We start from the raw sequence: 27,788 nt of genomic DNA, 5'->3' as shown, positions 1-27,788 counted from the left end.
GGCCTCATCCTTCCAATGGCGACTGCAAACAGGCTGAACAGAAAGCGGGAGCAACTCGGAGGTGCACATATACCGTTGTAATCTGATTCAGTAGAACAAATCATTTCTCTTTTAGTCTTAAAGTAAGACTTACATTTGTTTAATCTCTCAATATCACGGTCGATTCAATGGCCAAAAATCGGAACATTTCGCTCCTCGAGTCGGGTAAGCCGCAAAAGTAAACACATTTGAAAGCTTTAATTCACACCGTATAATTCATCCTAATTGGTGTACTAACTCATTTTCCCGGCGTGTCGCCTCAATGTTTATTTTCAGAGCTCTATTACTTGATTACTCGTTTTTTGACAACGGGTCCATGTCGTAAAGCAGCTGAGGTAAGCTGGTGTGATTTCACTGCCACGGAGGGTTATATTCTCAACTAGCGCGTTAATAATAATGTTATAGAGCCAATCTGATTTAAACTTGACTCTTTTCATCCTCTGAAGGTCCTGGTGAGCGAACTAGAGGAATATCAGGTGGGTTTCGTCTTTCAATATGCTACTTGTAAACTGCTAGGTGCTAACAGTGTGTCTGGACTTAGACCGGGCTTACAACTTCAAATCACTCTTTTAAAAAAAAAAAAAAGCTGCTGCTCGTCTGACTCGTTTTCATGATAACTATACACACTAATGCTTTGTGTGGTGACTCCGCTACACCTCACTGTGTTGTGCAGCTCCTGCCCGGGAGATTGGACTGGCTGGGAAACGAGCACCCGAGAACATATGAAGACATGGTGAGACTGAAACATCTTCTCTCAGTTTTAATGTCAGCTCTTGTTTTCATCCTGTGACAGTGGAACAGTGTGCATGCTGTGGATTTGTTTACGTCCTTTGTTCTTTTTTGTTGTTGTTTGTTTCGTAATGACTTCAACATTTCATTGAGCTGGGATCATCCGCAAGATTAACACTGAAGCCGCCTGTCTTGATGTTACACAAAGTTGTGTTATAGTCGCTTATAAGACAATTTTTGTTACGAACGCTTTCGTGTTATTTAGCCCTGACTGTTGTATTGCAGTATCAAGGGTGGGTTTTTTCGACTTTTTCCTACGTCCGGATAGATCTGTTGGCCAACCAGAGACTGAAATGCGCTGTCTCTGCGCTACTTTGCATGTGACCCGTGCTGTGATTGGACAAAATGAAAAGGAAAAGGTTTGCGTAGGAGATGTCCCGCCTCTCAGGATAGGAGGAGTTGAGAAGCACATGAAACACTAAATACCCTGCCACACTATTATTTTACCCTTATGTTAAAGCAGGTTGTACATAATAAATAGGGTTTGAATATACTTACATATATAAATATATTAAATGTAATAAATATATTACATATAACTAAATATCAATCCCATGATTGATCAAAAGTTTAGACTGCTGTTGTTTACATAACTGGAAACTTTTGCTCACACATCATTTTAATTCATCCCTGGTCGCTTTAACTTGCCATTCACTGCACATAACTTTTATTTGTCCTGTACAGTTCACCTCACTATTTATACTCTCTGTATATACCTCATTGTTATTTTATATTTGTTTTTATCTGATCTATTCTGTGTTTTGTATTACCTACTTCTCTGTCTTGCTGCTGCAACGCCCAAATCCCCCCCCTGGGGATCAATAATGTATTATCCTGTCCTGTCCTAAATGTGTGGGCATGTCTTAATCAAGCAATAGACATGAAGAATGTATTTGTGTCATGGCTGCTAGTTTTAGTAATTTAAATCAACGTCAACATTTGCAATCTTAACAAAAGTAAGAGCTGTTTCCTTAACGATTGTTTCATTAACTTAAATAAGTAAGTGATAAGTCTGTAAAATATCAGAACATCAAAGTATGAAATAAACAACTACAATATTCAACAATCCTGTTAAAAAAATAAGTACAGCAAATCCTTATAGTTAAGAAGGTATGTTTAAGACTTACGATAATTATGGGAACTTTGCTAAGTCGATCAATCTCTCTTTCTTTTTTTTCTTTTTTTATCTATCAGGTTGCAGCCACCAGACATATTGCACCAGATCATTTGCTACAAATTTGTAAGCAGATTGGACCAGTTCTTGATAAAGAGGTGCCATCATGTGTCCCAGGGGTGCACTCTCTCCTTGGGTCTGGAAAGCAGTCAATGCTTCGGACAGCAAAAGGTACACATTTGTGTGGGAATTAAATTTATCAGCTTTCCTCTCTGACAATAAACAAACATGCCCCTGCACTTTTATATCATTGTTTAAATATATTAATCCTTTGTTTACTCACCAGAATTTGTATTATGCTTCAGCTGGTTATCAGCCAAATCTCCTGTTAATTTTTGTTTTTGTTTTTCAGACTGTGTTGACGTAAGGTTGAGAGCTTCGTCATTTGCAGCCCTTCACCGGGGTAGACCACCAGAGAAGCCTTTTAACCATAAAAAACCTCCCCATCTTGGTATGTTTGGTTTGAAACAATAGTTTTCTTCTGTTATGCATTGTAAAGAATGAATAGTGATCGTTAGTTGTCACATGTGCTTGGTACTGTAAGAAGTTATTTTTTCCATTTACCATTTTTTTTAATTATTGCTGCTGGTAGTGAACCACCAATGTATCGATTGAACATCAGTATCAGCTGTTATCAGCCCTGGTGACGGACATGGACCCATCAGCAAATAATGTGGCATGCACCAATGTCAGTAGCTGATGTGTATCTGTAATGCTACATCAATTTATTGCTGGCAAGCTAAAATACATAACTATTGATTTTGAGAAGAGATTTGTTTAAGGTAAAGAAGAAGGAATATGTTGGAGAAACAAATTGGTCAAATGTGAAAGAAAATGTTGGCTGTATGTATCTCCTGGAAAGATCAGTTACACATGCATTTTCCAAGACATGTTCAATGACATTTCAAGAGGATAAACTACTAGCAACAAATCACTATCGGAATCGTCGCTCATTTGTAAATTTAAACGTTGTTGGCCCTGATTTTTACATTCACTGCATCTCTAGTTGCTGCAGATTCAAAAATATAGAAGAATGAAAATGATCCCGGAATTCTTAATGATTGTTGGTGTAAACACGGCAAACTGTGTAATTCACTTTTATTTTAATAATATTTTTCCTGAGTTTAAGATTTTCATTTTGGCATGGCTTTGTTGAGGAAATAACAGTTTGTTGCACTGCAAAGGCTTAGACAGATTTTATCCTCCGTTGCAAAGTAGTTAAAGTGAAATTGCTTATGGTTTCTAATTTCATTGGAATTTTCCATCACGTCATGTAAAAAAATAAAAAATGAATCTCTTTGATTCCTAAATGTTTACAGATATTTGTGTTTGCTGCTAATGTTGATAATTATCTCCAGAAAATATATTATATTTGATATTTTACTGTTTGCTATGGAAAAAGTTACAAACCTGGATTTATTCAACCTTAGAGCACTTTTGATATTGTTATTGTCTACAGATCATTGTTTGATTGGGGATGGGGTTTGTGTCCATAAAGTTTATGTCCAAATCAACTGAATATGTCTGACAGCATTAGACTGAAAAGACGTATAAAGAAAATGATGTGCACGGACCGGCTTTAATGAAACTTAAGTGTGTAGTTGTTGCTGTGGTTAAGGTTTATAAGAAGACACTCCACTTGCATGCTCCATTTAGCACAAGCATAACAACGTTTTGGTATATGTGTTTTATCTGAAGCCCACTGTTTTTCTTTAGATTCTAGTGTTGCTTCAGCCCTATAAATGAATCTCTTAATTCTAATGATTTTAATTATGTCATCAACAGTGAAGGTCCATCGAGGCAGAGAGCTGACAGGAGTGCAACGTTACAGCTCCATCAACCCTGTCAGCAATTATGAGCACATGCGGCTGCACAGGCGCATCCTGGGGCATCTCTCTGCAGTATACTGTATTGCATTTGATCGCACCGGTCTCAGGATCTTCACAGTAAGATAGAACTATTAATATATGTTCCTACCTGAAAATAAACCCCTGTTTGTTTTGCTGTGTAACATATCTTGGGCCACAGACGAGTCTTGTAACTAAAATAACTCAAGTTTTTTTTCTTTTTCAGGGCTCAGATGACTGTTTGGTGAAGATTTGGTCTTCTTTTGATGGAAGTCTTCATTCAACACTGCGAGGACACTCTGCAGAGATCACAGACTTGGCTGTTAATAACGAAAACACACTGATTGCAGCCGGAAGCTGTGACAAGACCATCCGTGTATGGTGCCTTCGTACTTGTGCTCCTGTGGCAGTGCTGCAGGGGCACAGTGGATCTATTACCTCCTTACAGGTAACACAATCTTTACATGATTTGAAAAATGGGCTATCCTGTTATGTTTTCCTTAAAAAAGAGACAGAATTGAGCTGGTTTCTTTTTCTTTTTTTTCTTTTTCCCTTTATTTTGAGAGGAAAGTGGATAGAGTAGGAAATTGGGAGAATGACGTGCGGGAAAGGAGCTGCGGGTCAGACTTTAACCGTTTGTTCTACTGCTCAGAAGTGGTATTAGTTATAATAGGTCTGGGTCTTTCTCGGGCGCCGTAGCTCAGCTGTAGGGGCTTGAGTTGGGAACCGGAGGGTCACCAGTTCCCAAGCCCCAGTAAGGACCATAATATGGTAGTTGGTCTGGTCACTGGAGAGGTGCCAGGACACTTTAGGAGCATTTTCGAGGTGCCCTTGAGCAAAGCACCTATCCCCCAACCGTGTGTAGCAGCCTCACTCTGACATCTCTCCACTGATACATGTCCCCAGGTCCTGTTTTTGCATGTGTGTGATTCGGACCTATGTGTGTGAGAAGCATGTCCCTAAATAACAGTGTAAACCTGAATTTCCCCTCGGGGATAAATAAAGTATATCAAAATCACACAAAAAAAAACAAAGGTATGTCGTATATTGGATGTTTAGGAAGTGTGCAGCAACCCTGACGCTAATCCTAGTACTGTATGTTTTCAGCAAGTTTTGTTAATTTAGTCTTCAATGTAGAATAAATGTCTAGATTTGATTGAGCTATTCAGGTTCTTGATCTGTGAACCTCTTCTTTTTTTTTTTTTCTTTTTTTTTTAGTTCTCACCTTTTGCTAAGGGCTCAAAACGTTTTATGCTGTCTACTGGAACTGATGCTACAGTCTGCTTCTGGCAGTGGGACGTCAACAACATCAACTTTACGTGAGTGCTGCTTTTAACAAACATTAAAAATGTGTTTGAAATGCTGGCAATCACCTATAGAAGATCAAATTATAAAATATTATAAGTGGATAACTTTAAGGAAATGTTGAGTGTTTTACAGTGTATTACGGATTATAACCAAATATACAAGTATTTGAACAAAACACAATTTGTTTTGTGTATGAGTTGAAGGCTATTAGTAAAAAATTGAAGCTGATAACTGTCATGTAAATAGCTGTTCTCCTTCAGCTTGAGACCTACAAGAAAGGAAAACCAGCCAGACTTGGGGGGGGGGGGGGGGGAATAGTTTCTTGTTGCTAATCTGGCTGCTTTATACATCATACTGAAATAGAGCTCCTTTTTAAATACCTGTACTTGCAAGAATCTAGTTGTTAGCAAGAAACCGGGTACAAATATTAAAAAGCCATTTCAGTTACACAGACAGATTTAAACTAAATTTGGTCTGTTTTCCGTTTGTGGAAGAATCTAACCTGAATGCTTTCGCTCGCATCTAAAGTTGAACTCCTGTTTTCTTTTTATTTAACTTAAAACGTTTTGTTAAAGGATGGGTTAACTACTATGTAAGGAAAAAACTGGTACTAAATGTTATACTTTTTGATGAAAGGTGCATGTGCTGGTAAGGAAAATTTGGTACAATTCCTATGCTTTACTTTTTGTATAGTGTAAGCGAATATGATTTAGTGGTCCTATTATGCGGTCCTTCATTAACCTCTCTTCCTCTATTATCTCTCAAGTGATCGGCCACACAAATTTATCGAGAGGCCGAGGCCAGGAGTTCAGACTGTGTGCTCCTCTTTCAGTCCAGGTAATGAGTTCTTTAAGGTAGACTGTTATATGGATACTCGTGCTTTTGCGTGGAATGAAGCTGAATGTATCATCAAGTAACAGCCATAAAATAATAAAAGTTAACTGTCCTGAATTTCGTTTTTCAGGTGGGATTTTCTTAGCAACAGGAAGTACTGATGATGTCATAAGAATTTATTACTTGGGCAGTGGGAGCCCAGAAAAGGTATCAGAGCTTCATGAGCACACGGTGAGAGCATTCTCCAATTCCAAACTTTTTGCATATGCAGGAAAAATATTGAGTCAAACCTTCAGCTGCATGTCTGGTTTAACCCACCCACCAGTGGATGAGCAAATAATGATTAAGATTCATATTGCTGTCTGTTTAGGACAAAGTGGATAGCATCCAATTCTGTCACTCAGGGGAAAGGTAAAGTGACGTCAATCTATGTACTATCATTTTTTAACTATTTATACAGACTTCAGTATTACAGCTCATAACGTGTTACTTTCTATCTAAGGTTTGTGAGTGGAAGTCGAGATGGAACTGCACGTATCTGGAAGCTCCATCAGCGGCAGCAGTGGAGGTGCCTCTTGCTCAACATGTCTGCCACTCTTCCAGGGTAAGGAACACTTTGATAAAATCAGTAGTGTGGATTTGGCCACATTTTCTTCAAGTTCAAACTTGTAATTGCTCTTAACATTCAAGAAGTTTCTATAATTGGCTCAACTGGCCAGGGCCATTTCAAATTCTCACAACACCACTAACACATTTCATTTTCATAGGTATGGGGTTGTATAATTTCAACTATGTGTTTATGTATTAAATGTTAAACTGTGCGTTAATATAGCATCACCTGTGTGGCGACTGTATGAATGCTTCATTTTTATTTTGGCTTGCATGTTCACAGGCTAAAGCTTTCACAAACCAGGGTGGGACAGGTGCGACATGCAGAAAATGCAAGAATAAAAGTCTCACCTGACCACCAGCCGCACACAGTTTTTGGCCAAAATGATCATATGTATTGTATTTATTTAAAAAAAATATATATATATATATATACACACACACACACACACACACACACACACACACACACACACACACACACACACAGGGCCAGTTTGATCTTACATCACCAAATATTTACGTCGTCATTTGTAGTAACTCTGTCATGACATGATAAATAAAGCATGGCCATCCTTCCAGTGAGCTTTTAAATTTAAAAGGCCAGTCTGGCGAGAATCTTCACTGGTTTGTACAGAACGCTTTTATTATGAAATTGTCTCTCTCAAGGCAACCGAGCAGCTCCCCTGCCAAAATAATTTTTGATTTTATAAAATGAGTAGTCATAAAACACACAGAATACACTATGTTCTTTTTTGAAATGCTTTGTCTAACGTTCCAATCAAATGTATCCCAACTTTATGTCAAGCCTTCTCCTTGATTTGATCTCAGTAGGAAATATGTCACGGCACTGCATATAGATACTCTCGAAGTTCTGTTTTATGCGGACTTTCACAGTCGATATTTCTGGTGTGATCCCTCTTTCTCCCCTTTTTTGTCTTCCACCCTCTCTCTCACTCTCTACTTTTACTGATTTGTTTCGTTTTTCTGATAAACCCAGCACCTTAAACTCGTGAAAAGAGACTTGAAACCACCTGTTTATGTGGCACATGGCTTGGAAATGTTAAAAGTGATGAAAAGCGTGTTTACTTGGTCTAAGTGTATTGACTATAATTCCCAGTCGAGCACGCCTATTTGTCCTTTAATGTATGAATGTTAGACATGTATACAGGAAGGCAAGGAACTGAAAGATATATGTAGTTTATTGATTTGATTAAGGCAATATGTATGAAGAAAGACAGTGCTGGCAGCAGGGAGACCCAGACAAGTTGCAGCCTGTATAAATACCATAATGGTGAAATCTGGAGCTATCATGGGCCATAGTAGTCACCACGCAGCCAGTCTGAGAGGGATGTTAGATCACACCAAGATGCACTCTTTCTGTTTGATGTTTAAGACTTCGATTTTGCAGTGCTGCTTTTTTGTGTATACACAAGGCTAGCAACTAAATGATGAACAAAGTGAAAGAGATAATATTATTACAGCAATGGAAGGACAACATAGTAAACAGGAAAAATCATTTTTTGAAGGTATAAAATTGATGAATAGACAACTCAATATACAAGCTTACAGTTATGTTATTGCTATTTGGGCCAGTAATGAATTATCTAAATGATCATTAGACAATGAGTTACAACGTGAATTGTTTTTCTATCTTTTGTAGTTTTTTTTAATTAAATTTGTATTTTCTTTCCAGTGCCGAACATGCGAGTGATGAGGAAACCTACTTCAAACCCAAAGTCACCATGGTAGCGTGGGATCGCCATGATAATACAGTCATCACAGCTGTCAACAACCATCTTCTCAAAGTGTGGAACTCCTACACAGGACAACTGCTACATATCCTGAAAGTAATGTTGCATGTGTTTTCACTTCCTAAATCATAGTGTAATATTGAGATGACAACCCCTATGTATTTTATTTTGAAAACCGATGACTTATCTGAAAATTGTTTTCAGGGCCATGAGGCTGAGGTATTTGTCCTTGAGCCACATCCTTTTGACCCCAGGATCATCCTGTCTGCTGGTCATGATGGGAACATCTTCATATGGGATCTGCTGCGAGGAGAGAACACACAGCATTACTTTAACATGGTACAGTATCACTCTTTGAATATACAGGGATGTGATTCTTCTGGATTAATTAAGAATTACATATTCTCAGACTTGAAAGAGATGTCTTATGTCAGTAAAACAGATTTCTTTTAATTTCAAATGAATTGTTTTGTCAAATAAGTAGAATTTCAGGGCATCTAAAGGCTTGTGTGTGTAATATGTTTCATTGCCAAATATTTATGCTAATGTTTGTGTTAACATGGCTCACCACTGTCTGTTTAAAACAAGTTGAAGCCAAGACTGTTCATTCAACAATACAGCCTCTTGACTCATTTTGAGTTTGTATTTTACCTTTTTTGAAAGTGCACAAAACAAAACTTTGTAATCTCGTTCATGTTATGAAAAACTACATATACTTGTATTCAGCCTACAGCGTAAGAAATATTTGTGCATTTAAAGTGGTTTAAAGCAGAGATCATATTTTCATTGACAGTACCTTTATCAGTAGCCTAGATGTAATTTAAAACATAATATACCGGTACTTGCATGGGTATTTTTCCTGCTTTTTTGTCCAATGCCAGTCACATCCCTGAATATAGCATTAATATAATGGTAGGCACACAATTGTTATTGAATGTTTTTTAAGGTACACCATAATAGAATTAAGCAACATGGTGGAAAGCGATACTTAGTTTAGTATGTATTTGTGTGGAATGCTAACATCAGTTTCCAGGCCTCCCATTGTGTATCTTTCAGTGTTTTTCATCTTGTACCTGTTTCTTATTTCTCCTCAATGTTCTTCTTCAGTCTGTAAAGTCTTTTCTTTCAGAAGTTTAATATCACCTTACGTACATTTCAAAAAGTCTTCCTACTTATTGAAGATATCTTTGTTTTTGGGCACAAGGTCCTGCATTAACCTAAAAGAAATCATGGACACCCATTTTTCTTTTTAAAAGTGAATATATTGTTGCTGTCTCACATGCTAACAACTTTCTGTGCATTGTATGTTTTTCTGTTTTGTTTCTTATTCAGATTGAGGGCCAGGGTCATGGAGCAGTTTTTGACTGCAAATTCACCCCTGATGGTCAGCGGTTTGCCTGCACAGACTCTCATGGCCATCTACTCATCTTTGGTTTTGGCAGTTCCAAGCCGTATGATAAGGCAAGTATTAACATCACATGCAGAGCATATTGTTCATATTTGTTATTGTTGCTATTTTAGGACATCACCTAAAAATGGCATAATTGTTTTAACTTAACAAATACACCTAAGGCCATGTTAATGATTGTGAAAATTAAAGTTCATTGCCTGTATGGATAGACTGTATTTATGGTCTTATTATATAACTGGGCGTCATGAAACGAGTGTATGTCTCAATAATCCCACTTGATATGAATTTAACCCCTCTTCCTGTGAATACTACACAGCTTCCAGATCAGGTGTTCTTCCACACAGACTACCGACCTCTGATCAGGGACTCAAACGGCTTTGTGCTGGATGAACAGACACAGCAGGCACCCCATCTCATGCCCCCACCCTTCCTAGTGGACGTGGATGGAAACCCTCATCCTCCAAGGTCTACATTATAAAACTTCAAATTTATGTTGGAATGTTTTGTAAATCCAGGTTCTCGATGCCTACAGCCATTATGAGAAACAATACTGAGTAAATAAATTAAGTTTTGATGTAGAGTTTGAGTTAACTTACAGTCATACTGTCCCTGTTTCGTATTTCTTATGTGTATAATTCATAGCAAGGCCAGTGTTTGATGACCACAAATTACTAACAGGCTTGATAAACTTTGTTTGTTGATGTTAATTTTCTTCAAATTTCTCACACCATTTTCAGGTACCAGCGTCTTGTCCCAGGGCGGGAAAACATTGCTGCTGAACACCTGGTTCCTCAGCTAGGATACGTAGCCACAAGTAAGAATGGGGCGGCTGTGGGGCAGTTGTAAAGTCAGTAGTCTCTTAAACTGAAGGGGTGGGGTTTGATCCCCAGCTACATGCAGCCCAAGTTGATGTGTCCTTGGTCAAGACACTTTACCCAAAGTTGCTCCGAGTGTATGAATTGGATTAATAAATACAAATGGACATACCTCTTGGATGGCGCTGCCATGAAAAAAAGCTAGAGATGAAGTTTGATTAACAGCAAAGTTAACCCTGGATACAACATCACATGTCAACAGATGGCAAGTCGCCGTTTACACAACCTCGCGAATGGGTCGGAGTGACCTACAGTATAAAAGCGCAATACACAAGTTCAAGTCCATTTACCAACTAACTTACCCCAAACAGGCCTTAAATTAACCAAAACAAGCCTTTTTAAAAATGATACGCTTAGACATCTAAATCACCTTAGTACACCTGAACACTGTCTTTTCTGCTACTATGATTTGTCAAGCGTGTTATTTATTTAAGAAGTCCACTCTTAAGTGTTGATCTAGTTGTCCTCTGATACCATCCTAATAGTGCTCTTTGATTACAGGTGATGGAGAGGTGGTGGAGCAGGTGATCAGCCAACAGACTGCAGAGCATGATGAGGTCGCATTAAGACGTATCAGCCTCCTTGATGAGGCTATACGACATCTCCAGGAGCAACAGGACCGGCAGAATCCGCCTGTGACTGAGGCAGCACCAGGGGCTGGAACAGGGCCAGAAGAGCAGGCTGATGCACAGGGCCCAGCTTTGGTAGCAGCTCCAACCACACCACACAGAGGTATGAATTCATCACTTGTGTTGTTACTGGATGGCTCCAGCGACCTATTTAACCCAGTTAAATGTTGGAGGCTGGCTATATGATATTTACACGATATCCTGAAAATACACCTTAAAGTCCCCATTTAACTGAACTTTGAGAGTATCTAACTGCTGTGTTGTGACTTATTTCCTACTGAAATGGAATAGAACCAATAACAAGATAGGAAATGCGAAAATTTAGTTGAATTTGATTGGATAGTTGGCTTCCACAGGAATGCAGTTATTATGATGTAAAAAAAAAAATAAATAAACCTCAGATAATGCTTTTTAAATCTATTTGGCAGATAATCGCAGATGAATGAACCATTAACCATAGGAATGCTGGATTTACACCAGGACAATGAATTTTTCATTTCATTGGATATTTTTCTTCTTTGCTTCTTGAAAGTGTCTGTGAACGAACGAGCCGATGTGCAGTCACCTCCTAATGTGGGTCTTCGCCGCAGTGGACAGGTGGAGGGTGTTAGGCAGATGCACCAGAATGCCCCTCGGAGCCAAATGGCCACAGAAAGAGACCTGCAGGCCTGGAGGCACAGGGTGGTGGTGCCTGAACTGGCAACCAGCAACTACAGGTAAACACTGGAGATGGAAAATGAGCTCTTTAAATCAAAGCTGGAGACATGTAATGTGTGCCTGGGTGACTGTACCCATTGATAATCTTTAAATTGGATAATTAACACTCTTTACACAATTGATTATATACTTAAATTAGACCATCATCATTATTTCTTTTAAATTTCCCTCTGGATCAATAAAGTATCTATCTATCTATCTATCTATCTCTATCATTTGTCGTAGTATCATTTATCATAGATCAGATAAATATTGGGAAAATATAGCCAAAACACAGGCTTGTGTTTTTTAGAAAATGCCTCATATGGAAAGTATGTTAGGGGAATATGAATGTAACCTGGTTTTCTCAATGATAAAATAAATCTATGTTACTAAAGGTCGTATGTCTAAGGATTCAGTCCATATAAGGCATGGTATCTGCAGAAAAGTGACAGTTGCTTGTGATTCAACATGCCCAAGAAGAGTTTTATTCATGCACCAGGTGTAGTTTTATGAGTACTGTCAGGTGTTTACAAAATAATTAAGTTAATGGCAGATTTTATGATTAATCAATCAATGAATGACATATACATGTTTGTTTGTTTGAGAAGCATTGCATCATAGGTAAACTTCAGTACTCTGCATTACCTGATTGCTAGTTGGTTATTTCCTACTTAATTTACTCTAGTCTTTAAAGTACAAAGTAATCTGAACACATTGCCTACCTTCGTCTCCCCACAAACACAGGCTCGGCTCTCTGTTCACACCTGATTGATTCTCCCCTTACATCTGTTCTTCTCTCCCTGTGCTTTGTTGACTTTCACCACCAGTATGTTTTTGCAACTGTATGAAGTTGCAAAAGTTCATTTTTATTCCCTTCCTGGTTAATTTTCCAAACCATCGGGTGAGCCACATGGAGAAGGCTAGTTGTTCATGACATAAGCCGTTTTCACTTATGCACTCCTGAAAATATCTAGATAATTTCAGGAGGACTGCTCCAGATATTCTCCTGACCTGGCTGTTCACATATGCACCTCACAACGGGAGACTATTCCTGTCAGACAGGAGGGGGGGAGGGGGGGTCTCCTGAGGTAAGACGTGACTTAAAAAGAACAATGGGAGAGTAGCTGACGAAGCAACAGAGTTTGCTATACCACGCTATAATGAGAATATTTGCCTTTATATCAATGCTACGTGTAGTTCAACGGAATCACGCTATCACAAAAGAGCGGAAAACAACATACTGACAAAGAAAAAACCTAATGCAGCCATTTAATTACATGCACAGAGATTGTATTGGTCGGGTGCATACACTCTATGCACTGACTCCAATATTAGCATTATAGAATCTAAGTTCTCCTCTGTTCCTAATGACTTGTTTAACAATAAGATTTTTTTTTCAGGGAGCAGGAGGACAGACGAATAGCCAAAGGAGAAGAGGAGGTTGCTCTGTACAGTGCAAAGAAAAGACGCATTATGTACAGCTGTCGAGTAAGGTTCTTTTCCACTGTTCATGCAAGAAATACTTAATGACAATTTGAAAATAGATTGTGTACCCATTTTATATGAATCTGTAGATAAACCTGTTTACACTTTACACGTGACAGTATCGTCATTAAAGGGATACTTCACTCATTTGCATTAAGCTTTCTACCTTTAGAAAGCTGGTAGTATTTTTGAATGGTCGTGCATACTGCTTTGCCCATGTCAGGATTGTGTTTTTATAATAATAAGCAAGAATAAAAACTCTGTTCACAGCTATTCAGTACAAGGTGTTGCCCTGGTGTTGAAATGGTGCATATGTTCTTTCAGGATGATTCAGATGATGAACTTCCGAACACGAAGAAATCACACAGCCGTGGTGACATGCTGGACTACATTGACTTGTCATGTGAAGAGGGAGAGGAGACCGCAAGCTCAGAGGTACATTCTGAGGTATCCCCTTTCTCCGGAGACTGTTTGGTAAAATTGTCATTTAAAATAATCTCAGGGGTCCTGTTTGGGATTTTAAGCTTTTCCTGTTTATGTTTTTAACCTTTATAGGACAATGAATTGGAAGGCAGTGATTTGGATTCCTCCAATGATGAGGAAGAGTGGAATAGTGACAGCTCAAGGTATAAAGTCTAGAAGGGTGACATACTACTTTTTTGTCATCCTTCAAATTTGTTTGTTCAGTCGTTCCCATGTGTTTTCACATATGCACTCCTGAAAGGGATGTAGGAAATGATGTTATAATAACGAAGCAGAAATGTCTGATGAGGCAACAGAGTCCGATGCTATGATGACAACTTTTGCCTTTTTATCAATGCTTCGTGTAGTTTGACATACTTGCAATATCAACAATAGAGCAGAGAAGAACAACACAGTCCATACACCAGTAACAGGATATATACAGTATGTCATCATCCCCTCTACTCAGTTGCAGAATATTTCTCGACATTTTCTCACATTGGTGCACCTTGACTTTATGCCAATTATTTCCAGGGAGGCTGGCAGGGAAAATTGAAGATAAACTTTAGGTGAAAAATGTGTTCATTTTCATTCTTACATACAGTCCATTGAGAATTATTTCTTGGACATTTTCAGAAATTTGAAAAAGTATAGTGCTTTCACATATACACAGAGTACCAGATGAATGGGTTTCTCCTTTGTGTTGTCTTAAGTGGCAATCCCCTCCAGCCTGTAACCAAAGCAGGATGAGACAAGTAATTGTATTTAGGTTTTATAGGGCCTTTTGTCATATACTGTGCGTAACTTAAAGTTGAAACAATGACTGATTCTAATTGTACAGCCACACATCCAGTGAGTATTCCGACTGGACAGCAGACGCTGGTATCAACCTACAGCCATCCACCCCTCTGTCATCAAGGAAAAGGGGGCAGCGCAGACTCAGCAGTTCTGAAGAGGATGAAGATGACAAGAATGAGGGAGAAGAGGAGAAAACACAGAGTGATGAGGAGGAAAAACCTCTGAAGAAAAACAAAGAGAAGACCAAGAGAGCAAAGAACAATGCAAACAGGGTGAGATATAAATGAAAGTCCAATTAGTCTATCCTACTGCACTCAGGAGATACTGGCCCTGAATCTTAACTGGTGCATCTTTACCCAATAGAGCTTTAAGATCTCTTTCTAAAGAAATAGTGATTCATTGTGTTACAAATATTTTAAAAACAAGTTCACATTTATTAACTTAAATGTTTCTATCATGGTGTTCAAAGCAGCGTCCAAAGGCCCGACCATCAGTCAACAGAGAAGTGTCCAACGAATTTAGACCCTCACCTTGGATCACTGATGTCACTCCCAGGAAGTCTCCTTTTGTTCCTCAAATGGGTGATGAGGTATGCATTTCCTATGTTACAGGAACAAGAGCAGAGTTGGTTGGTTTAGTTAAAGATTTATTGACTAACCTTTAAGGGAAAAATTAAATAGCATTTAAAAAATATACATTAGAAATTGTGTTTAACCATTACAGGCTGCAACGCTGGTACGATTGCTCCTCGATTTAAATCTGCTGCACAGATGTTTTCAAAATATTTTGTTGCCAAATTTTCTGTGATTTAATCATTTTGGATTCTATTTGCCAGGTGATCTACTTTCGGCAGGGACATGAAGCTTATGCAGAAGCAGTGAGTCGTAGTGAACTGTACCCCATCAATTTAGACAAGCTGCCCTGGAAGAAAATGGACCTGCGGGTAAGACCAGACAAATAAGAAGATTGACACATTTTCTTTGTAGAGAACTTTCTAAAATGATACAGTTTTTTAAAGAACAAATAACATTTACACAATCCTTCTGAAGCCATGAAAAACTGAAAATAAAATGATGTACAATATCAAGAAGAACCAGGGATACAAAAGCCATGTGTTTATTTTGTATTTAAACATGGGTAGTTTTGCTTAAACTTTGCAAATATTTATTTTTATTTTGGTGTGACTGTTTTTAAAATGTGGAACTCAACATTTCAGATTAATTAGAAATGTCGTTTTATATTTACAAGGACCAAGAGTTTGTGAAGATAACAGGGATCAAATATGAAGTCATCCCTCCAACTCTTTGCTGTCTGAAGCTGACTCTTATTGACCACGGCACTAAGAAAATCACGGACAAGTCGTTTTCTATCAAGTAAGCATGTTGGTTTCATTAAACGGCTTCCTATTCAGGAACATATTCAATATTGTTGTCATTATTACTTCCATCAGCAACCCACAAAGCTGATAGATTATCTAGTCTACCTCGAACTGCATGTACTTAAATGAAGTTAAGTTCGGATTAAAATGAAGAAATGGTAGTCTCGTTTGAGTGTTTGGTTAATATTATGATAAGGATTGACTCTGCTAGGCTTCATCCTGAGCTTTGACATACTGGCTCAGTTTCTGTTTCTCCAATTTGTTAATGATGTATATGACATATATATATATATTAATATAATTCACTCAATCAATATTGTTCTTCACCAATGAAGTGTTGCTAATTTCTTCTACAGGTATCACGACATGCCTGATGTGATAGATTTTCTCGTGTTGAGGCAGAGTTATGACGAGGCGCTCCGTAGAAACTGGCAACCAAGTAAGTAACTTCTCCATGGAATTCACAGATTACTTTTACCTCTTTTTAGACCAAGTTTGTACTGTAGATGAAACATACTCCACTTAAAATATTCTGGTTTAAACAACTCTCACACAAAATACATACTCCTTTTTAAAAATCTTTTAAACATCTTTAACTGTACAGATGACAGGTTCCGCTCAGTGATTGATGACGCCTGGTGGTTTGGGACTATTGTCTGTCAGGAGCCCTACCAGCCGGAATATCCCGATAGTCTCTTCCAGTGCTTCAAAGTCAGGTGGGAAAGAAATGTTTTCGGGTTACTCAAGTGTGCATGTGCTGACTGTGCAAGCTGACTGTCAAGTTTCTTACCTTCTACGTGTTTGTGTCTTTTTTTTACTAGGTTGGGTTATATTTTAATATTTTGTTTGTGTATATATATTAATTTTGCTTTAATGTCTAACTTATTTTAGTTTGTTTGTTGTTATACCTGGGCAGGCCAATTATATATATGTCTATGTGTGGGAAACACTGGCTCCCCCCCAGGGTGATTCACCTAACCTCCTGCTTTGTGCCTCTTGCAAAAAGGCAGCTTGGGACTTAAAGCACATTCACACAAGGCAATACCTACCATACCCAAGCACAAACTCAGTAAATTTGCAATCAATGTTTCTGTGATATTCTCCGTTGTTAGATCAGAGAAAATCCACCATGCCGTATCTGCTATCATACAGTCTTTAGCCACTGTTCCACGCTACCAGAAATATCAAGGTGGAGTGGACAGTCGTGCTTCATCACGGAACATGGCAACCGGGCCTAGTGTAAGTGCGCATTAAGAAGACTGAGGAGGTGGTCGAAAGAGGCCTATGGCAAACTGCAGGGCTGTTTTGACGGACAATATGAATGTACAATGACGTTATGAAGGCTGAGCTTAGTTACAGCACTTTTTGCGAAGACAGCAGTCTGAAGAGGGCTACCGTGGACCATGTGAGAAGATAGCTGATGAGACTCCACGCAAACAAGGCTGCAGAGTTACCCTTCAGCATGAGTCTGAGTCTTCAGAGGGTCCATGTGCTGTCCAACATCATTCCTGTACTGAATTCGGCGCGCCCCAGCAACCAAGGACTACAGACCTGTGGCACTCCAGTTTGCCTATCAGCCCGACGTTCCTGCTCAACTACGCTCACCATGACAAGCCCGGCAGCACTGTGAGGGTCATGTTTTTTTGACTTCTCCAGTTCTTTGGACACCATCTGGCTGGCAGTACTGGGTGAGAAGATGGCAATGATGGAGATTAATGCTCCTCTTCTGTCCTGGGCTGTTGACTATCTGACTGGCAGACAACAGTATGTGTGAATATCACACTGTGTCTGACAGAGTGGTCAGCAACACTCTGGGGCACCACAGGGGACGGTCTTATCTCAGTTCCTCTTCACCCTCTACACCACGGACTTCAGCTACCACAACGAGTCCTGCCACCTTCGGAAGTTTTCTGACGACTCGGCTCTTGTTGGATGCGCCAACAAGGGTGAGGAGGCTGAGTACAGGGCTGTGGTGGGGGACTTTGTCGCATGTGAGTGGAACCATCTCCAGCTCAACGTGACTAAGATAAAAGTACTGGGAGTGGATCGGAGTAGGAAAAAGGCATCGTTGACCCCTGTTTCTATCCACAGGGTCAGTGTGGACGTTGTAGAGGACTACTACTATTTGTAAATATTGTTCAAATATTGAATTCCCTGTGGTTTGTACGTAACTTATTATTTCTTCAGATACTCTCCGCTTTGGTTCTTATTGATTTATTCTTTATTCTATACATATTTCTATATTTCCTACAAGCCATATTGTGTTAAAGAGCAACTTTAGCAACTGAGTTTTCCCCCCCTGGATTTATAAAGTATTTCTGATTCTGATACACTATGGCTGTGGAGCCAGCTATTTTCTAGGTTTAAGCGAAGCAGGGTCAACATATGAATTATTATAAAGCAGTAATACAAGTGAAAGGGATCTACCTCTCATTCTTTCCACACTGGCAACAAAGTAGTAAATACAAATAGAAAGCTGACTATCTTCCCAAAGCTGGATTTGCTTCCTTTCTTCAGTGTATTAACTAGATCAGGAAGATGATTCTGTGGATACATTTTTCAATCAAGAAAGTGGTGAATGAGCTTTTTTGTGAATGAAGGAGTTTCAATTTCCCTTGGGATCAATAAGACCATGAAGTGTGATGATGCTTTTCATTTCTTGTTATTGATGCTTGTGTTTGAGTAGTTTGATTTAAACCTGTTTTAAAGTTTGTTGTTTGTATTTGCTGGATGTGCGTGTACTCAGTAGGTGGCTAACAGCGTATTGCACTACAAAGAGTGCAGCACACAATGTTGTGTTTATAAAGTATGATGCTGTGTCCTTAAGCACTTTGCAAAGAAGGCTGTAACCAACTTTGATGTCGCCAAGATCCACAAATCTGAGCTGTCTAGCTGTTTAAAAAGAATACTGAGATTGTTTTCCTGGGAGTGATTTGATTTCTTCTTGGATGCCAATCCAATTAAGTTTACAATTTATAGTATGTGCAATTTATGTGTCTGTTTTTTAGTGGCCATTGAGAAGCATGACAGCAATATATAATGTATGCATTTACATTTATAAATTTAACCAAATCAAACTTTTTAAATTACTGTATTTAATGAGCTAGTGAAACTGATAAATGCAAGTGTCAAAATTGACTGTGCAAAATTGTTTGTGTTTTTATCAGTTGGGACAATGGAGAACAAGAGAAATTGAGTCCTTGGGATGTGGAACCCATTTCAGATGATGGTAAATCAAACGTTTAACTGTCTTACTACTGTCAGTTCACGAATAGACTCTTGATCAGTTCACAAAACAGTGTTAAATGAGTTTCAATATATGTGGTTGTCTCTGCTCTGCAGCCCTGCAGCCAGATACAGAAGGAGGTTGTATACCCGTGACACCAGATGAGATGAGTGAGCTGATGTACAAGCCTCAGCAAGGGGAATGGGAGGAGAGGAGCAGGGACGAGGAATGTGAGCGAATCATTGCTGGCATAGATCAGCTCATCACTGTTGGTAAATGTGTAAAAAAAATATACATTTTTTTTAACTCTCTTGTTTGTCCACACTTCAACATTTACTTGTTTCATTGATTCACTTTGGTGAATGATAGGCTCTTTTAACAAGAGATCATTTATTTCCAGATGTACTAATCCAACTCCCCTCTTGTTTTTTTGCTACAGAGATTGCAGCGCCCTTCTCTGGTCCTGTCGACTTAATACAGTATCCTAGTTACTGCACTCTGATCGCCTATCCTACCGACCTGGGAACCATCAGACTCCGTCTCCTCCACAGATTCTACAGGTCAGTCACACCATTCTCCCCCCCCCCCTTTTAACCACCAATTTAGTATTTGTACTTTTTCCCCATTGATCTGGCTCTGTCATTGAATGTCGTCAGCAGTTGAAATTCAAATAACTGATGTGTTACACAGGTTGTTGAGACACTGTGTAATTGTTTCCCTCTTGTAATCCACAGACGCCTCTCAGCATTAATTTGGGACGCAAGGTATATTGCACACAATGCCCGCACATTCAATGAGCCAAGCAGCAAGATTGCCCACTCTGCAAAAATCATCACAAATGTCCTCCAGAAGTTCATCAAGTATGTTGTACTTTGTATTTATTGTCATTAATCAGAGCAACATAAAGTTCAAATAATTTTTTTCTGCGCATTAAATTGACACATATGTCTTACTTTGACAGTAATCAAAGCTGCACTGATATCATGGAGATATACAATGCTGTGGAAGACATGGATGAAGATGAGGTAAATCTGGCTAAACTGAAACTTAAATCATCAGGGTATTTTTTGTTTGAATTACAAGGCACTGCTATCAGCTAACTACATGTATAATTGACTGGCAAATAGAGTAGATCATTACAAAAAAACAGGAATGAGAGGAAACGTTACTTGCCCAAACGCAGTTACAATCGATAGTTTGGGTGTTTGTCTTTTTTTTCAGTTTTGATTGCCTACACCTTTAGAGGAAACGCTATCCAGTTTATGTTTGTATTCAAATAATCCTGTTCATAATAATTATTTTCTATGCCCACAGGAAGAAGAAACAGAAGCACCAGGTACATCTTCTGGACACAGACTACGCCAGGTAAGGCAGTAAATTAAATATTTATCATCAAATGAGGAGCTTTTGTATGCCATGATTTAGGTCATCCATACTGTCACATTAACAGATTGGTATATTTTGGATGTGATGGTAGAGACTATTTATGATTAAAAGTGGTAGCGGAAGTCTGTCTGCAATGATATATTTTTTTCTTCACTATGTTTACAGCGTTCTGTAGAGGTAGCGCCTGACAGGGAAGGCTGGAAGGAACAGTGCAAGAAACTGCTCAACTACATATTCGATTGCGAGGACTCAGAACCATTCAGACAGCCTGTTGATCCTGTTAACTATCCAGTAGGTTAAAATAAACACACACCAGGAGCATGCTGTTAATTACATCAAATCAGCAGGTTATCTTTGAAGATGTGCGCTCCAGTGCTTCAACCGAGATAAAGTGTTGTCAATTTTTGTGTCTGTTTAGGACTACCTTGAAATCATTGATACACCAATGGACTTGTGCACAGTGAAAAGGGCCTTGGAAGTAGATGGCTATGAAAACCCTATAGAGCTGTGCAAAGACACCAGGCTTATATTTGCCAATGCTAAAGCCTACACACCCAATAAACGCTCGAAGGTAAGGGGTTTATTAAAGTTTGTGGAAAAAATGTCAAATGAACTGCTCCCCAGGACAGGATTAAAGAATTTACAGTACATATGTATAATGGTCAGAGTTAATCTAATAACACTCACTTAGGTTCAGGTTTTGGATTGAAATATGTCACGTTATGTATATTTAGGCTTTAGTCTTTGTTATTAAACTCTTGTGACTCATCTTTTTCTCTCTCTAGATTTATAGTATGACTCTGCGGCTCTCTGCGTTCTTTGAGGAGCAAATAAGAACAATCATATCAGAGTACAAAAGTGTCGTCAAGAGCAGTGATAGACTTCGCCGCAGTCAGCGGTTCCGCAAGAAAATGCCGCAGCAGGATCAGGCCTCCACAACAACAAGGTCTGTTTGAGCCACACACCTGCTGTTAAAACGAGTCTTTGGGTGATTTACCACAAGTGGACAGCTTTATGTACATCTTTTGACACATGGCATTAGAATGTTGTCCAGCAGGGCTCTCAAAGAATATTCAAAATGTTGAATATATAATTGCATTTAATAATTAAAAGAACATTCAATGTGGAAATTTATATTTGGGAGAGAGCGTGCACGCATGCGACAGAGTTCTGTGGTATTTCATTTAGGTTTTATGCTGTGATACAGTTTATTTTGTTTTGTGTAAAACAATTTGAAATAAATATACCCTTACCTGTAAGTACTTGCTTGGTTGTGCCCTCCTAAAAAAAAATGGAAAATTGAACGGTTCAAACTGTGTGTTATGTTTTTTTTAAGAATGAACATTCGAAAGACATTTTTGGCCATTTTTGAAAGCACTATTGTCTAGTATCTTTAATGAGGCTGGCAGTAGAGGGTAAGAAGCTGTTGTTTGTGGCTCGAGGTTTAGATCCTGATAGACTGCAGCCTCTTACCAGAGGAGAGGGACTCAAACATGGCAAGTTCTCAAGTTTTACATGTGACAATAACCATTAATATCTGTTAAAATTATTATTGTGTTTTTTTTAAGTCAAAGGAGAGCTGCTTTAAAAACTCAGGAAAAAGTGGAGTTGATGTCGGTGACCAAATCTACCTCAGCCAAAGTGATAGTTTCTGAGAGGACCAGGAGGCGTGAAAGCAGCAGCTCAGGTCACAGCTCCTCAGATGACTCCAAAGGTGCTTTATCAACTCCAGGTAAAAAAAAAAAAAAAGTCATCCTAATTTTGGTTTGCCAAAAAGCGTTCACTTCAACTGTTGTTCTATCATGGCTTCTATAATAGATTTCCATTGTATATTTATATTCAGTGAGTTCATGATGAAGATGGAGACATAGCTGTTAACGTGCAAAGGATGTACAGTTTAATTTTTTTTTTAACATATCACAGATGTTCAGATTGTAAAACTTTGCTCTCCACTCTGGTCAGAGTCACTTTCCTGCATTTCTTTTCAGAGCAGGCTACAAATAAAACTTTTTTAAAGTGGTGGGTGAATTTGCTCAAAACATCTTCTAAAAATCCCATTTTGAAGTAGTAATCTTTATGATTGGGATTACTCTTCAGGTAATCTCACAGACATTTAAAACAATAAATTGATTATCTTGCCTCTCAGTCAAGGTTTATGTTGCAGCTAAATCAGCCTTTGAGGACATGGCTGCAACGGAAACTCTAACAGCCTCAAAATTATAAACTGAAATAACAAAAATGTAGGGAGCATGTCAATATTTGTTCTCATGTGTACGGGCTACTCCACACCAAGTAGGTGTAGGTAGGCAAAGTTCATTTTCAACCCTGGTCTGAACACCATCTGGAACACATCTGGCATCCATCGCATCATTTGCAGTGTAGGCCAATAGTTGTTTTGGGATGTCAAAATTATAATGATGTATTATTTGGTGGCTTGCACTTCTTTCTCTGAGTTAGATTGCTCTTTTTAAATGTAATGTTTAATTTGATTTCAGAATCTGAATGTGAGAGCGAGCTGACTGGATCAGAAGGGTTGAAAAGTCTGGGTTCCTTAAGGTATCATCAAGTCAGACAGAATGCTAGAGTTACAAGAAGCAACCGTGGCAAGCAAGGGAAAAAGGGTGAGTAGTATAATATCAGTTTATTGTTACCTAAACAGACTCATTGAATGTAGATTTTTTTCTCAATGAACTTTATTTATCCGTTAGGAACTTCAGTTGTGTAAAAGAGCATCAGTGCGCACACATCTCAGCACAAAACAAAAACACATACAAGTGGCTGTATTAAAATCGTGATTAATTGGTCATAAGTAATTGTTATGAAATAACATATTAAAAATATATAAACAAATAGATCAGCCATTTTGAGTGGAATGATAATTTGATATACTTTATTTATCAACTTTACACTGTGTTATCGAGACATGCTACTCACACACACAGGCCCGGAATAAACGCATGCACAAACCGGTACTATGGACATGCAATAATGGATGTGCTCCTTAGTTGGTGCGGGTAAGGATTAAGCCCTTAGTTGCTCAAGGGCACCTTGGCAAGTCCTTATAGACTGAGCTACTGCCACCTCTAAAAAAAAAAAAACACTGACATTATATTCTCCAAAAAGGGTTTCTAACTAGACATGTGTAATTGCTGTCAGTTGCAGAGAGTGATAGTGAAGAAGAGGAGGCAGAGGAAGAGGAAGAGTTTGACAGTGAAAGTGAAGATGGAGAGATGTCCTCCCAGTCTTCAGGTCCTCGTTACCACAGTAAAAACAGCAGAAACACACGGCAGACCAGAAACGGCACTGACACAGACAGGAAACATAAAGGTAACCCTACTGACAATTGTCATCAACTAAACCAGTTAATAAAGACCAGAAGCTAAATGTCTTATCCCCCCTCTTGTTTCTAGAAGGCAGAGCCAAGGTGAATGGTTACAGCAGCAGGTCGCCTGGCAGGAAGAGACGTCACTGCCGGGACTTTAAGGAAGATCAAAATGTTAGGAAGTCACTAACGAGAAAAACAGCAAGGGCAGCCGTGAACAAAATCAAACTCCTTGAGGCGTCTGATGAAGACTACGAGGAAGAGGAGAAGCCAAAAAGGAGCAGCCGTGTGCAACACACAGCCCGGGCTAGCAAACGCATGGCGGTGATTCAGAGCACTTCTGATTCTGATGAAGAGACACCATCAAGGGGTGGGCAGATGCTTTTCTTTAAACTTCTTTTACAAAATCCAAAATGTTATTTCATTACATTTTAGAAATATTGTGGAATATACAGTCGTTCATTGTAGCACTCCTTTCACTCTTTAGCTTCGCAAAAAACAAAGCCATCACGAGGCGAATCCAAGGATGAGGAAGATGGCAATCACAACGGAGACACAATGTCCACCAAACACAGAGCATTAAAAGATCATGTCAAGACGAAGGGAAAACGTGAGAAACACTTTCATCTTGATTTCTAGTTGCTACTTGAATTGTCATGAGACGTCTTAATAATTTGGATTTTTTTTTTTCTTCTGTCTATTCCGCAGATACATTGTCTCATGTGAACGGGCACATGGCAAAGCACCGCAAGTCTGACAACAACTCAGTACAACAGGAAGCCACTGACAATAGCTCTGAAGAGGCTGAAGAGGAGGGGGAACAAGAGGCAGTGTCTCAGAAATCCTTTGAAAACAGGAAGAAGAGGATGACAAGTGAGGAGGAAGAGGAGTCAAAGGACACTGAAATCAAGACCGCACGTCAAAAACCCGTAAGCTCAGGCAAAGAGGACAAAGACCACAGGTCTCAAAAACATCCATCCCAAAATGGAAGAAATGTGGAGGATGCCATCATCAAAGACTCTAAGAAAAAGAGAAGAAATTTATTGTCAAAACGCCAAGATGAGCAAAAATCTGCCTCAACTAATAAAATGCATTGTGCAGACTCAGAGGAGCTTAGTGATCGTCAACAGAGACGTACCCCACACAAGAAACGACTGACACAAAATGAAGGATGTGAAGTACTGAGTAATGACTCTTGTGAGGAATCTGAGGCTGAAGCTAAGTTTAAGAGGCCTACAAGAAGAAAAAGTGAGTCAAAACGTCCCCATCATGACAACTCAGTGTCCGATAGCTCTGAGCAGGAATACAAGCCCAAGAGGAAGGTAAGGAAGAAATGCTCTTCTGGCTCATCAGACGAACAGTCGGATAAATCAGACAACACATCAAATAGAAGATGTAGTCTCCGAGCCCTGCCAAAGAAGAAATACATCAGTGAGAACTCTCTTTCTGAGGAGGATTCTGCTTCTTTAAACCAAGGTAAACGGAGAAGCCGCAACAAAGCAACAGCATCTTGGGAAGACAGGAATAATAAAAGAGAGCTTCATAGAACCTCCCCCAATAAACCCAGGTATCCGCTGTCTTCCAAGAGAAAACGTATTTACACCTCAGACTCTGACGATGCAGCTGTGTCCAAGAACAATGAAACTAGCCGGTCAGGCACCTCAACGTGCGTCAAAAAGGAATCCAAACAAGAGGAAAGTAACAGCAACGAGGAGGACACATCTTCCCAATCTGACCCCAGCGATGAGGAAGAGGAGGATGTTAGTAGCTCAAGAAGAATGAAGAAGAACACGAGTAAACAAAAACACAAACAAAAGGAAAGCTTCAGCAGCAGCAATCACAGCTCTGACTCTGAAAGCAAGGAGTCCTCTTCAGCCTCAGAAAACTCATTTGCCTCAGGGTCCAACAGCAGTCCAAAGAGGAGAAGTCACAGACTGTCTGTAATTGGTGAAAGAACTGCCAGCCGCCAGCTGAGGCAGCACCGCAGACATTCTGCCTCAAAGGAGGTAGATACTGATGAGTCCAACAGCAAACCTCATCGAAAGAGACGCGTGAACACCCGAAATAGAGGGAAGCGAACAGTAACTTATCATGACAGTGAATAAAGGAGCGACTAGAACTAAATGCTGTAGAGTAAATAGAGAGGGATTAACTGGAGACCTTGAAGACACTTGATGGCCACGTTATGGTAGTTGCACTGGAGTCCTCGAGAGAAAATGCTGTGAATCCGTTTCATTCAGGGATATTTATATTTTCTATGAAAACATGTTTATAGATGTAAAACCAATTCAAGCATTTGGACTGCTGGTTTTCACAAGAATACAGAGCAAAAACAGCTTCCATACTGCTCATTGTTGTTTTTCCAGCAGATAAACCATTCTGGGGGATCTTATCAGCTTGGGTGCTATCTAATATACCTCTGTTAAATCAAGCATATTGCTGGCTTGCACTATGATACACTGTAACGAGGTATTTCATACGCTAGTTTTGCATTAGAAACTCAGGGGTCAACTAAGTTTACTGTCAGACATGCAGGATTTTTTTTTTTTTTTTTTTTTTTTTTTTATAAAGCTAAGGTAAGGTCAAGAAACAATTCAGGTTGGAAGATGTCCAAGCACACTCACTGGGACAAAATACACCTATGTTCAGACTTTTGCCTTGAGCACTCCTTTGTGAACCCACAGTTTAATGTTTTACTTTGTTTTGAGTTGATGTCAAATGAACAAATATGAATTCTTTTCCTGTGCCATTTCATTTTTAGAAGTAGTTTTTTTTTGTATTCTAATAAATACATGTAAATATATGATTGACAATAGCAATGTCTGAAAGCTTCGGACATCAGTGGGTAGTAAAAAAATATTTAAATTTGAGCTTTTTATTTGTATTCTTTTGTTGTACATTTAAATGCATTGTCTTGCCATATGTCACAAACTGGTACCTTTTTGCCAAGTACAAGTGACCAAAAGTACTTATTGCAAAATGCTGTGATTTCTCATATTGGGAAGACCTTTAATTCTTGTCCGGTATTACCTGCTTTCAGTATTAAATTCTTTTTCAGAGTTGACTTAGAGCATTTAGCCAGTCATATGGTTTCATTTGGTGATGGGGAGTTTTTTTGAATACAGTAATTTGATGACATTTTGCCCAATGTTTTTCGTATACTTAAGTAACAGATTTCACAGAAAACTTTGAAGACAATGTTGTTGTGGAGTGCAATTTATTAGTTAATCCTCCTATTAATAAAGACATCTTTTCAAGCTGTAATCTGTGTTTCAGTTACTCTCGTCCATTGATAGCATCAGCTTTTTGTCACCCTGAAGCAAATAATTATATTTTGCAAAAGATTTCTACTAACTGGGCTTCTGCGAGCACCATAGTTGTTGTGCAGCTGATCCATCACTCAGAATGTGAACAGTGTTTCCTAATGCTTCATCTTAAACCCAACAATGACTCACAGGTCACTGAACCTTTCTAAGTTTATTTGCAGCCACAAATTTGACAGGTCAATTAAAACTTATTTGTGAAGGGGATGTCAAAGATGTTGACCTTTTGAGAAATAGTCAGTTTGGTAAAATGCTGTAAGGGCAAAGGTTGTGTTGACTCCTATTAAAACAAAATGTGTGGATCAATCATGAAAATGAAACAGGATTTATCTGCACCATGTCCAGGGTGTTATCTTCAATACTCACATTTACCTTGAAATGGAAATTGAACATTAAGATATAAAGTTCACATTATGGGACTTCTTTATTAATAGGTTTTG

General features: G+C 38.9%; 1 protein-coding gene across 5 annotated transcripts; it reads left to right on the top strand.

The window, feature by feature from the left end:
- The first annotated feature begins 18 nt into the window (after nt 1–18).
- brwd1 (bromodomain and WD repeat domain containing 1) lies at nt 19–27,289 on the top strand. Of its 5 annotated transcripts, none has more exons than XM_065960369.1 (44): nt 19–204; nt 316–374; nt 486–515; nt 713–772; nt 2,023–2,173; nt 2,355–2,453; nt 3,788–3,948; nt 4,076–4,297; nt 5,068–5,168; nt 5,924–5,994; nt 6,122–6,222; nt 6,362–6,402; nt 6,494–6,595; nt 8,297–8,450; nt 8,559–8,693; nt 9,687–9,815; nt 10,082–10,230; nt 10,503–10,579; nt 11,142–11,372; nt 11,802–11,985; nt 13,369–13,456; nt 13,778–13,900; nt 14,009–14,079; nt 14,757–14,985; nt 15,183–15,302; nt 15,549–15,656; nt 15,962–16,086; nt 16,448–16,530; nt 16,696–16,807; nt 19,259–19,320; nt 19,434–19,589; nt 19,757–19,877; nt 20,052–20,177; nt 20,279–20,342; nt 20,632–20,682; nt 20,869–20,994; nt 21,122–21,274; nt 21,489–21,649; nt 22,272–22,435; nt 23,199–23,324; nt 23,866–24,030; nt 24,114–24,395; nt 24,513–24,635; nt 24,734–27,289. In XM_065960369.1, exons 1-44 carry the CDS (start codon nt 168–170, stop codon nt 26,128–26,130), a joined length of 6,630 nt encoding a protein of 2,209 aa, XP_065816441.1. In that variant the 5' UTR covers nt 19–167; the 3' UTR covers nt 26,131–27,289. The 5 variants fall into 5 exon arrangements, with proteins under 5 accessions (XP_065816441.1, XP_065816443.1, XP_065816442.1 ...); XM_065960371.1 differs by having other exon boundaries at nt 20–204; nt 13,778–13,888; nt 15,186–15,302; nt 23,860–24,030; XM_065960370.1 differs by having other exon boundaries at nt 20–204; nt 13,778–13,888; nt 23,860–24,030.
- The last annotated feature ends 499 nt before the right edge of the window (nt 27,290–27,788 follow it).

This window comes from Labrus bergylta, chromosome 11 (genome assembly GCF_963930695.1).
Source record: "Labrus bergylta chromosome 11, fLabBer1.1, whole genome shotgun sequence".
Lineage (NCBI taxonomy): Eukaryota > Metazoa > Chordata > Actinopteri > Labriformes > Labridae > Labrus > Labrus bergylta.
The sequence above is the reverse complement of the archived record's forward strand: the minus strand, read 5'-3'. Positions and strand labels throughout refer to the sequence as shown.